This window comes from Bubalus kerabau, chromosome 3 (assembly GCF_029407905.1).
Source record: "Bubalus kerabau isolate K-KA32 ecotype Philippines breed swamp buffalo chromosome 3, PCC_UOA_SB_1v2, whole genome shotgun sequence".
NCBI lineage: Eukaryota > Metazoa > Chordata > Mammalia > Artiodactyla > Bovidae > Bubalus > Bubalus kerabau.
The window spans coordinates 121,577,604-121,589,871 of NC_073626.1; the positions used below are offsets into that span (position 1 = coordinate 121,577,604).

At 32.0% G+C, this 12,268-nt stretch overlaps 1 protein-coding gene across 1 annotated transcript in view; it reads left to right on the plus strand.

Moving 5' to 3' along the window:
- Window positions 1-12,268, plus strand: part of DPP10 (dipeptidyl peptidase like 10) — an 802,980-nt gene that overhangs the window by 752,045 nt on the left and 38,667 nt on the right. Inside the window, exons 17-19 of the mRNA XM_055572870.1 lie at window positions 1,143-1,190; window positions 10,752-10,850; window positions 10,958-11,027. Of these exons, the coding sequence (XP_055428845.1) occupies window positions 1,143-1,190; window positions 10,752-10,850; window positions 10,958-11,027 (217 nt within the window). The remainder of the gene's footprint in view (window positions 1-1,142; window positions 1,191-10,751; window positions 10,851-10,957; window positions 11,028-12,268) is intronic.

Below are 12,268 nucleotides of genomic sequence, written 5' to 3' on the forward strand. Positions count from 1 at the left end.
GACAAAAATTGGGAGTAAGTCAGTATATATACAGGTACATGATCAATACATGCTATTTTATATGAATATTTTTAAAAAGTGATAAACATTTACATTAGCAAAGTCATCCTAGAATAATAAACTAATTTACCTAGACTTTAGGAAAAGCAATACTTTCCTTGTTGAAATAATGGCTTTGTTGTTAAGAAATTTAGGATCTACAAAAATTTAATTCTTTGAGTCTAGCCTCCTTAAATTTTGAGAAAGTGTGTTCACCCCAGTTATTTCTTCTATATGATAATAGTATGCTAGGTCTTACCTAGTGGTATAGTATGTCTAGGTTATACTAGTAGGAATCATTGTACCTTTAATAGGATACTCTGATGAAATGGGAGATATCCTCTTATAATGTGATAGATTGTTACAGCTTTAGCTGGTATCTTGTGCAGTCCTGTTTTAAGATACCATGAGGAATAGACCAATACTTGCTCTTTTTCATTATTTTTTTCTCTTGACACCTTTAACAATCAAAAAAGAGATGTACTTGTTTGATGACACCAGAGAAAAACCATTAGCCTCCAAATAGAGTTCATTAGAGAAGTGAAGTTTCAAGATAACATCTTATAGCTACACCTGAATTGTCCAGTGTATTTGAAATAATATTCCAGTTAATATATTTTTAATTTAATATAAGATTAGCTTTGAAATTTAATTTGTCTTGTGGATGGAATATTTCTAATATGCATGCATTCTTTATTTCTTGGCTGAGTGGTAAATAGAATTTAATCTTGGATGAGAGGGTAAAAGGTCACAGGTTTGGGAATCAACTGACAGATCAGTGACTATTCTATTAAAGACTAGAGAAGAAGACAGTAGGGTGCATTAGATTGGCTAAAACCATAGAAATACTGACCTATATGGCATTTTAGAGAAGGGAGGATCTTAGCAATAATCTTGTAAATAGTTTCTTTCCCCGTATGTTTTTACTTTTCTGAATAAAATATGCATAGAAAGGAGTGAAATCTAATAATCTGATTTCTATTTCATTATGTTTTAACTATGAAATGCTTACATGTGGAAAAAAAGAATTCTGTCATCTAGCCTTCCAATAGTTATTATTTAGATGTCTTTAAAATGTTTCTACATATATTTCTAAAATCCAGGTCCAGGGGTTCCAGTGGTCAGCCTACATAGCACAGACAACCCAGCAAGTAAGTACATGAACACAACAATGCAGAAGAGTCATGGTTGGCATCAGTCTTTGATATGATCTTATTCATTCTGAGTTTTGTACTCTATAGAACCTTCTTCAAAGGAGCCCTCAGATTGGGGAAAGAGGCATACGTACCATCAATATGACATTGTGTGTGTAAGAGAAATAATAAAGCAAATAGGTCAGGCTGCCTTATAATTGGAGTTGGATCTTATTAATGTATGCCCGAAATGGGGTATCTCCTGTATCTAAATTGACTGAGGAGTGATTGATAAAGTTCATTTAGGTACGTTTCAGTCTATTGACCCATTAGGGCTCTGGTTTATTCTTTCTTGAACCTCATGCAGATTATTTCTCCAGATCAACACACTTATTTTAGAAAAAAAATATGAAAAATATATTGTTTCATATATTTTATATCCTGTTTATTTTAGTTATCCATGACTAGTTTTACATATTCATTTATATTTTTATATATTTATTAAATTGTCCATTATCTATTGAGTGAAGACTTTATTAGGATATATGGCAGAAACTGGGTGTTCATTGCTAGTAAGATGTGGTCAATGTATTTAAGAACTTTAACAGTAAAGAGTATAAGCACAAACACGATTGAGCTGATCTGAAAACTGAATAGCCAAATTACTTCCTGATTCTTTTTTTCCTTATTTTCATCTATCCTTCTTTTCCTTCTTTCATTTAAAATTTTTATTTAATCAATACCCTCATGCTGTAATGATTTATCATAGACTATTATAATCTATTGTGAAACTTAGTCTCTCAGTCATGTCTGATTCTTTGCAACCCCATGGACTATACAGTATATAGCCTGGAATTCTCCAGGCCAGAATACTGGAGTGGATAGCCTTTCTCTTCTCCGGGGGATCTTCCCAACCCAGGGATCGAACTCACGTCTCCCACGTTGCAGGCGAATTCTTTACCAGCTGAGCCACAAGGGAAGCCCAAGAATACTGGAATGGGTAGCCTACCCCTTCTCCAGTGGATCTTCCTAACGCAGGAATTGAACCTGGGTCTCCTGTGTTGCAGGTGGATTCTTTACCAACTGAGCTCTTGATTATAGGGAATCCCATAATCTATTGTAATTGAGGCTTATATTTATTAAGACATTTACTCCTCAGAACACCCCTGATATTGTTAATTGCATCACCCGCTTTTACAGATGAGGAAATTGAGTCCCAAAAAGGTTAAAAAACTTGGAGAGAGTCACTCTAATATAATAGATAGCACAGATGAGAATCAAATAAGACATGCTGACTCCAGAATAGGGTTTATGATCATCACTGTAAAGCTTATTATATTGTTTTTGTCTCTCTCATGACATCAGTTTAGTTCAGTTCAGTCGCTCAGTTGTGTCCAACTCTGCGACCCCATGAATCGCAGCACGCTGGGCTTCCCTGTCCATCACCAACTCCTGGAGTTCACTCAAACTCATGTCCATCGAGTCAGTGATGCCATCCACCCATCTCATCCTCTGTCGTCCCCTTCTCCTCCTGCCCCCAATCCTTCCCAGCATCAGAGTCTTTTCCAATGAGTCAACTCTTCGTTCACATGAGGTGGCCAAAGTATTGGAGTTTCAGCTTTAGCATCAGTTCTTAAGTATGAGTCTTACTTAAATGCTTTGACTTAAAGGAAAGATAATATAAAAATGTAATGCTGAAGGACAAATACAATTTTTAGAGGCCAGAGGTAGAGTATTTACACTTTTCAAATACCACCATATGGAGACATCCAGCCTCATAGAAAAAGACAAAACTTCTAAATAGTGAATGGAGTTTTGTGTGATTTTGGAAATCATTTAGCACATCTTCTGGTTTCTACTTATCAGTGTAAATCCTAAAAAGATTATGGTAAGCGTATTAAATCTGTTGAATATTAACACTGAGAGCAACAATAATGATAATAAGGGCAGTATATTTGATTAAATGGAAAGAAGATTGAATTTCACAGATATAAAAATTAGTGTATAAAGTGAGTCTGTCACATATCTTTTGTGGGTATAATCTCATAGAATCTATTTCCTTGTAAAAAAACTAGCAAATGAATTTTCTGTGAGGATGAGCTATATTTGCAACATAGGAATTACTTGATAAACAACTATTTGTGTTACATTGCATATTCTGCCAAAATGATAACTTTTTAAAAATTTCCAACCTGAATTTAATTAATTATATTCTATTGTTAAAAGTGGATGTTGTTGTCTAATAACTTCTGTTACAAATTGTGACACACTTTTGTCTCAGGCAAATCTTTCATATTTTCTCATTTATAATTCTGTTAGTCTCAAGATCAAGAAAATAAATGAACTGTAAACAGTGATCAGGTGCTTAATTTTATTTTCGAAAGACAACTATTTATTTATATAAAATTTAAATTTGATTGTAATTAAGTTTTTGGGTTAATGGATCTTCTGGTTAATCTTTATTAAACTAAGTGAAAAGTTAGAGGCTCAGTTAAGTTTGACTCTTTTCAACCCCATGAACTGTAACTCACCAGGCTCCTCTGTCCATTCTCCAGGCAAGAATACTGAAGCAGGTAGCCATTCCCTTCTCCAAGGGATCTTCCCAACCCAGGGATGGAACCTAGGTCTCCTGTATTGCAGGCAAATTCTTTACCATCTGAGTCACGAGGGAAGCACCTGCTAAATGAATGAATTAGTCATAACTCATTTGGGGACCATGAGAAGTACAATAAAGCATCAAAAGTATATTGAAAAAATGAAAATAAAAAACAAATGTGAAAAACCTTTAAACTCACCAGTTATCCAAAAATGCAAAGTAAAACACTACCAAATATTTTTTCCTAACAAATTAATAATATCAAAAAATTTACATTGCTAATGAGGCTCTTATAACTTGCTGGTAGAAATATAAATTACAGTAAATCTTTTGGAAAAAAATAGCCATAAGCATTAAATCTTTTGTATCTATTTACCCTATATTTTTCTTTTTTATTGGTTTATACTGAGAAGATAATTCTAAATAGAGAAAATTATAGATGTACTACTGATAATAGTGAAAAAAAACACAAATAATGAAAGGTTGGATTTGTAAATAAACTTTAATGGGGTATTAATTTGTGCTCTGAATATCTTTCATTAGTCTTTTCAGAGCCACTCTTAACTGTTTTTTCTCTCCCATGGTCTCTACCCAAGAAAGATTTTGTTTTGATGACTTAAGTTCTGCAGCTATTTACTGCCAATTGGATTCAGCTAACGCAAATCCTATAGGTGACTGAAGAGAGGCAGAAAAGTGATTTTGGAGTCTGTATTTCTCCAGCATTATCCCTGTGGAGTCACCCAGGCTGCTGTGACTCTTGGGTGAAAGTCACTGTGGGTCTTTCATGCAACCATCTCCAAGTAACTGCTCTCTCTGACCTACACACCAAACCACTGTCATGAGCCCTGGGTTGTGATACTATCCCTTATGGTCCCTGTGCCATTTTCCTATATTTGTAAATGGTCCTTTATTAACATTTCATCAAATTGTTCTAATAAAGTTGCCATTAGTTCCCCACTAGGATTAAAAATAAAAATATGTTTTTAAAAGTCAATTATTCAAAACTGTTTAAGTTATATTTCTAAATGATTGTGCAATTCAAATACTTATGCCACTTTAAAAAAAAGTACTTAAAAATGCATATAAAAATTCTGGAAGGCAACATTTGCAAACAGTAAAAAGTCTTGCATTTATGTGGCAGCCTTTCAGGTGATTTTTTTGTTCTCTTTTCTTGAGTACTTTCCTAATTTTCTACAATGAACATATATTACCTTTAAAATGAAAAAGAAACCCTTCATTAACATGTTCAGTGACTTGGAAAATGTATAAATATGCAACATTTTACTTAGTATTTCAAAAGTCCTTTGTTTTATATTTCTATGATTCTTTTCCTCTTTTATATTTTCATTTTTCCCCTTAATTATTCATTTATGCTTTATTTCTTTTACTTTAATTTACTTTTAGTCTCTTTCCTTTCTTCTTTTGTCTGCATTGTATATCTTTCTTCTCATCCCTCCTTTTACTTCCTTTCTACTTTCTTATCTCTCCCTCTTTTCCTTCTTCCCAATTTTCTGTTCTTACTTTATCCTCTTTTCTTCCTCAATCCCACAATTATATCGTGTCTTAATACTGTCTTCTCTTTATAAAGTTTCACAAAACTTTGTATGAAATATGTTTTCTGAAAATATCATGAAAAAATTGTTTGCTTTTGGAAATGACTTTATTATCTTCTGTATTTTTTCCTTAAATAGAATTTTATTTCTCTGTGACCATGGATTGATTTTTTCCCATGAGCAGATAAATATCCTTTGATTTAGAAGTAAAATTTTCAGCTACCTCTTATCTCATGTAATTTAATTTTTCCTGTTCATTTTTGGTAATAAAAAGAACCATGATAAATTATTCATATATTACACTCATATCAATACCTCTAACTCATTTAGTCAACTAATCATTTTAATACAATAAACATATTTTCCACTTTAAAAATCCTTATCCAATAAGATGACTTCTAGTTAAAGGTATAAAGGAAAAATTTAACAGTCTGTAAAAACTGCTGCTTATGTAGTTAACAAATATCAGATGATTTCTTTTGAATCCAAAATGAGTGCTTTTATCTATGATTAGGTTTATTAAGTGCATTTTTATGACAGGTCTTAAACATTATAAATTCTGAATCCTTAACGAAAGTATATAAAGTTGAAATGTTCACATTTTAAAATTTATAATTGAATGTTTGGGATAGATTCCTTGAAAATATACTATTATTTAATAATCAGAAATTTCTTATATTAAGTCGATAGAAGAAATCTCTGGAATCAGCTAATTTCCCAAATTCGTATTATAGAAAGTGATACTTATTTACAGGAGAGGTGGTTTGATGTGTCTGAAATTCACACAGAATTCTCAGTCCAAAGCAAGAATCAGAAAATGTAATGCTTGTAATAGAATATAATAATTTCTCTGGTAGAAGTGTGCACCTTTCAAAAAAAAGGGGGCGGAAATCAGTGGAAAGCATTTCTGGAAGAAAGAATGTGAATGCACAATCATGACACATGAAATATTTACATTTGCAAGATAAAAATTGTTCAATGTGGCTGGAACAAAACATTTAAGATAAAAACAAAAGATATAGGCTACAGGGCAGGCTGGAGCCAGATCATGAAAGCCTTATGTTTCATTCTAAGGAAATTGTATTTAACAATAAAGTATCAATGATAAGCCATTGACAATCAAAAATAAATATTCTTACTTGGCCACAGAGTACATGGAAGTAAACATGGCCTCTTAGCCAAAAGACAGAAAATAAAATAATTTTTTTAAAAAAGCTGTGTAAAATACATGAAATAACACCTTTCAAACGTGGGACAGTAGTCATGATAGGGTCCTGATTCCTGAATGAAAGGAAACCAATGAGATTAATGTGGCAATTGCCCTGGCTTTCTGGCCAGAGTTATTTTCTGAAATCCAGTGTAATGAGGAAGAATGAAATAAGTGTATAAGAGTACCTCAGAAACAATGGAGACAGAAATTAAACTCTGAATGGTTGAAGCTTTTGAAATGTTGGGAGGGTAGATAACACTGGAACAGAATTCCCTGGAGGCAGAGAAAGAACACCAGGAATCTGCACAGAGCTGTGGGGGATCATCTGTTGCTGAAAATACCTCGCTGAGTATGCATAGGAAGATACTTTGTGCTTGGGAAAGCCAGAACTCACACAATGCTGGGGTATATTAAAGTTCCAACTAATCAGAACACTGGAATGTTTAGAAGAGATCCCAGAAGAGTCATGCCTTTTGTAGTATAGCTTAACAAGTCATAGAACAAGGGTCATTCAAACTCACACTAAATAAAATATTTTTAAAAGCTTTTAAATAATTAAGCTGACCTCCAAATAGCTTAAACATCTGCTATAACAAAGATCAACAATTTATAAAAGAACAGAACAATGTTTAGAACTCAACAATATAAATATCACAATGATTAGAATCCAATAAAACATTACTGGTTATGTAAAGAAGCTAATAAATATAACTAGCTAGAAAAAAGATAGCCAGTGAATTGAGACAGATTCAGATATGATTAAAATTATGGAATCCCCTGATGAGTACAATAAATGGGCAATTATAAAAATATTGAATGATATTAAGAAAAAATGAATGTAGTGATAAAATAGAATATATTTTAAGTTTAAATATATGAAATTAAAACTTTACAGAAAAATATTGCAAGCAAATTAAACACTGCAGAAGAAAATATTAGTGAGTTTGAAACATTATCTATAGAAACTTCAAGACAGAGAAAAATGATGAAAAAAATGAACAGAGCCTAGTTAACTTAGGCTAATATCCATATCTATAATATTTTAAACTCAGAATGGAAAAATATATTTGATGAAATAACATCCAAATCCAAATATGATGAAAAATATGAAATTGCTCAGCAAACCTCAAGCAGGATACAAATTAAAAAGACATCCACACATTATATACATAGTAAGAAAGCCAAGAATGACTGCCGACTTCTTATCAGAAAAAAAAGAATGGAGAAAAATCTTTTGAATACCAATGGAAAGCAAAAATAAAACAAAACCAACCTAGAAAAACAAACTTTGAAAATATCCTTCAAAAGTAAAGCCAAAATTAAGAATCAAGAAGAATAGAAACCAAGAATCTTTTGTCATCAGACTTGCATCTTTAAATAACACAAAGATCAAAGAGGAATTTACTTATTAGAAAAATAATTGGAAAATATTTGAGCCAAATGAAAATGAAAACACAACTAATCTGAATTTAGGGATACTTAAAATTCCCTGGATAAGGAAATGGCCACCCACTCCAGTTTTCTTGCCTGGGAAATACCATGGACAGAGGAGCCTAACAGGCAAGAGTCCATGCAAGTCACAAAGTTGGACACAACTAAACAAGAACAAAAACATTGTGATTAGAAACAGGTTTATGTCTCTAAATTCTTATTTTATAAAAAAGGGAAATCTTTAAAATCAATCATCTAAGAGTCTGCCTTAAAAAACTAGAAAAAGAAGAGCTAAAGAATAGAAAGTAAGTTGAAGGAAGGAAATTAACAAGTCAGAGTGGAAATAAATGATATAGAAAATGGATTGACAGTAAACAAAACATATAAAAACTAAAAGATTTCTTAGAAGAATAAGTAAAATTGATAAAATTTTAGATAAAACCATAAAAGGAAAAGTGCACTATCATTTTCACTAATGAAATAGACAATGTTAATAACAGCTTCTACAGACGTTTGATGTAGATGATAGTAATGGAATGTTATAAGTAGTTTTAATGGTAGTAAATTTGACATCTTAGATAAAATGGGTAAATTTCTTAAAATAAAAATTGCTAACCATTCAAAGAATATGTATAATATATAAATATCCCATTATCTATTAAAATTTTTAATTCACAGTAAGTACTCTTCTCATAGAGAAGGAAATGGCAACCCACTCCAATATTCTTACCTGGAGAATCCCATGGACAGAGAAGCAGACTGGCAGGCTACAGGCCATGGGGTCGCAAGAGTTGGACATGATTGAGCAACTAAACCACCACTACCATTCTTCCTAAAAAGAAAATTCCAGTACCAGTATCTTCACTGGTACATTCTGAGCAATATTTAATGTACTAATAATACCAAGCTCACATAAACTCTCAGAAAATGTAAAACCAGCATTGACCAGGTTCCAAAGTCAGCATAGATATAACAAGGACAAAAAAATAAATTTTCTCAGAATATTGATGCAAAATTTCTTAACTAAATACAAGCAACACAAATCTAATAATTTATAAAAGGGTAGTAACATTTAATAATTAATCAATGCAACTTACTATATTATTCTGTCAACAGCTCAAAGGATTTAGAAAAAAATTATAATGAAAACAATAATAATGTAATAATAATAACTGAAAAAGAAGAAATAAATGATTTAACTTAATGATTGTTATCTACAAAAATACTAAAACTGATATCATATTAATACTTGATGTTGAAGACAATGCATTTCTCCCAAGACTGGGTAAAAGTAAAGAGTGTTTGCTATCACTACCTCATTGTAACATTGTATTAGAAGACTTAATGAAATAAGGCAAGAAAAAGAAATATAGGTGAAAAACTTACCTTTATTTTTGGAAGATATACTTGTAAACAAAACAGAAATCAAATAAAAAATATGGAATCCACATATACTCATAATAATTTTAGATATAATGAAGGGATTTATCATGATTATAGTTTAATATACAAATATCACCTATTTTATATACTATAAGGCAATGCAAAATGTAAAAATAGATCAAAATAACCATTTAAAATATTGTTAAGAACTATATAGGATAGTTAAGAACTATCCTATAATACATGTAATAAATATGTGTCAGTCTCCTAAAATGAAAGTAAACATTTCCAAAAGAAATTAAAGACTCAAATATATATGTATATACACATATAGTTATTTATGGATTAAAGAGTTCACCATTTTTATATATAAAATATCCCCAATAAGTCAATGTATTTAACATATCAATCAAAATTCCAGCAATTTACTGATGCTTCTTTCACTTCATGTTTTGTCAATTCTTTGTCTCTTTTTCTTTTTTGGGTGTTTTATTTTTTATGTTGTCTATCACTATATTGTCAAATATAGTTAATTAATCCTTTCTTCAGCAGTATCTAGTATGCTATTAATCCCATCCAGTATTTTTAAATCTTAGATTTTATAATTTTTATGTGCCTCAAATTTTTCAGTTTTTTAGTTTTAGAATTTTAACTTCTTTCTTTTTAAATTGTTTTTTTTTCATACTTCTCCCTATTATCCTCAGTTTGTTTTTTTTTTTAACTTACTGAACACATGGAATTTAATTAAAATATGCTTTAATGTCATTGTCTATCCATTATATGCATCTGTAGCATTTCTGGGTTCTTTCTATTGAATAAAATCTGTACTCATCAAGGGTGATGTTTTCCTAATTTTTGCATGCTTAGTAACTTTGTATTCAAATTCAGCCACAGTGAATTTAAGTCATTGGATGCTAGATAGTTTTGTATTATTTTCAATATATTTTTAAGCAGAACAATAGAATGATCAGATTTACATTTTGAAAATGTAAACATGTTCCAAGTAAAGGGCAACTGGAGACAATTTCACTAAAATAAGGAGGCCCAGTTAGAAACTATTACAGTAATCCAAGAGAGAAATTATGAGAGGTTAATGGGTGCCTAGGGCTTCCCTGGTGGCTCAGATGGTAAAAATCTGCCTCCAATGCAGGAGACTCAGGTTCAATCCCTGATTTGGGATGATCCCTTTAAGAAGGGAATGGCAACCCACTCCAGTATTCTTGCCCACAGAATTCCATGGACAGAGGAGTCTGGTGGGCTATAGTCCATGAGTTTCCAAAAAGTCAAACACAAATGAGTGACTAATACTTTCACAATTAGTGCCTATCAAATGGTAATGCTGGATAATTATTTGTGTTACACTGATTCTTAATCTAATTATTTGCACTATCCTTTCTGATTTATAGAATATTTTATTTTGGAAAGCAATTCTATGCTGAAGGAAGCTATCCTGAAAAAGAAGATAGTAAAGTCAGAAATTAAAATGCTTCATATTGACGACTATGGTAAAGTTTTGTGCATGCTTCATCATTCAAGAACAACTTTCTCTGCACCTTAGAGTTTTACATGTAAATGACTCTCCATCTTTAATATTTTGCTCTTTCTTTAAAAGAACTTCCTTTACAGTTGTCCTTTCCCAAAGATTTTACGGACCGAAACCAGTATGCTCTTCTGTTAATAATGTAAGTATTTTATTTGTTTTTGAAATAAAGGAATCTAAAAAGTTTAGTTTTTTTTTTTTTTATGTCTCACATGCCAATATTCTGATTAAACAACAGAAGAAATCCCATGTGTGTAGTTAAGCAGGACAGCTGTCAGTTGTGTGAGTTCCTCAAGGACACCACCACTAAATAATATGGAAGTGTGTATAATTGTTTTTGCTTCTTGCATCCCAAACTGAACTCAGTGTTACTCCTGGGAATAATGACATACATTTAGTTTATGGATGTCTGATTAGCAATTACTCAAGCTCTACCTTCCCTTTGTTTTTTTCTTTTTTTTTTTTTTTTAACTTTACAATATTGTATTGGTTTTGCCATACGCTGACATGAATCCGCCACGGGTGTACATGTGTTCCCCATCCTGAACCTCCCTCCCACCTCCCTCCCCATCCCATCCCTCTGGGTCGTCCCAGTACACCAGCCCCAAGCACCCTGTATCATGCATCGAACCTGGACTGGCAATGTGTTTCACATATGGTAATATACATGTTTCAATGCCATTCTCCCATATCATCCCACTCTCGCCCTCTCCCACAGAGTCCACAAGACTGTTCTATATATCTGCATCTCTTTTGCTGTCTCGTATACAGGGTTATCGTTATCATCTTTCTAAATTCCATATATATGCATTAATATACTGTATTGGTGTTTTTCTTTCTGGCTTACTTCACTCTGTATAATAGGCTTCAGTTTCCACCTCATTAGAACTGATTCAAATGTTTTTTTTTCTTAATAAATGATACTGGTCTATACTTTTTTTTTCTTTGTGATATATTTATCATATCAAAGTTATGCTAAATTTTTAAAAGTCATTTAAAAAAATTGTGGTGAGAGCACTTAAAGTGAGATCTACCCCCTGAACAAAATGTTAGGTATGTAATACAATGTTGTTAATTATAGGCACAAGGTTGTACAGCAGATCTCTAGAACTATTCCTCTTGCATGATTGAAACTCTGTTAGTAGCTCATTAAACAGCTACTCTGCATTCCTTCCCCTACCTGTCCCCATCTTGCTCTCTGCTTCTATGAATCTATTTTAGATGTCTCACTTAAGTGGAATCATGCAATATTTGTCTCCTTCTGTGATCGGTTATTTTAGTTAGCATAAAGGTACATCCGTGTTTTCACATCTAAGCCTTTTACTTTTTATCAGCTCTTTTGCAACATTGAGGAAGCATTTATTTCCACTGCCAAAACAGTCA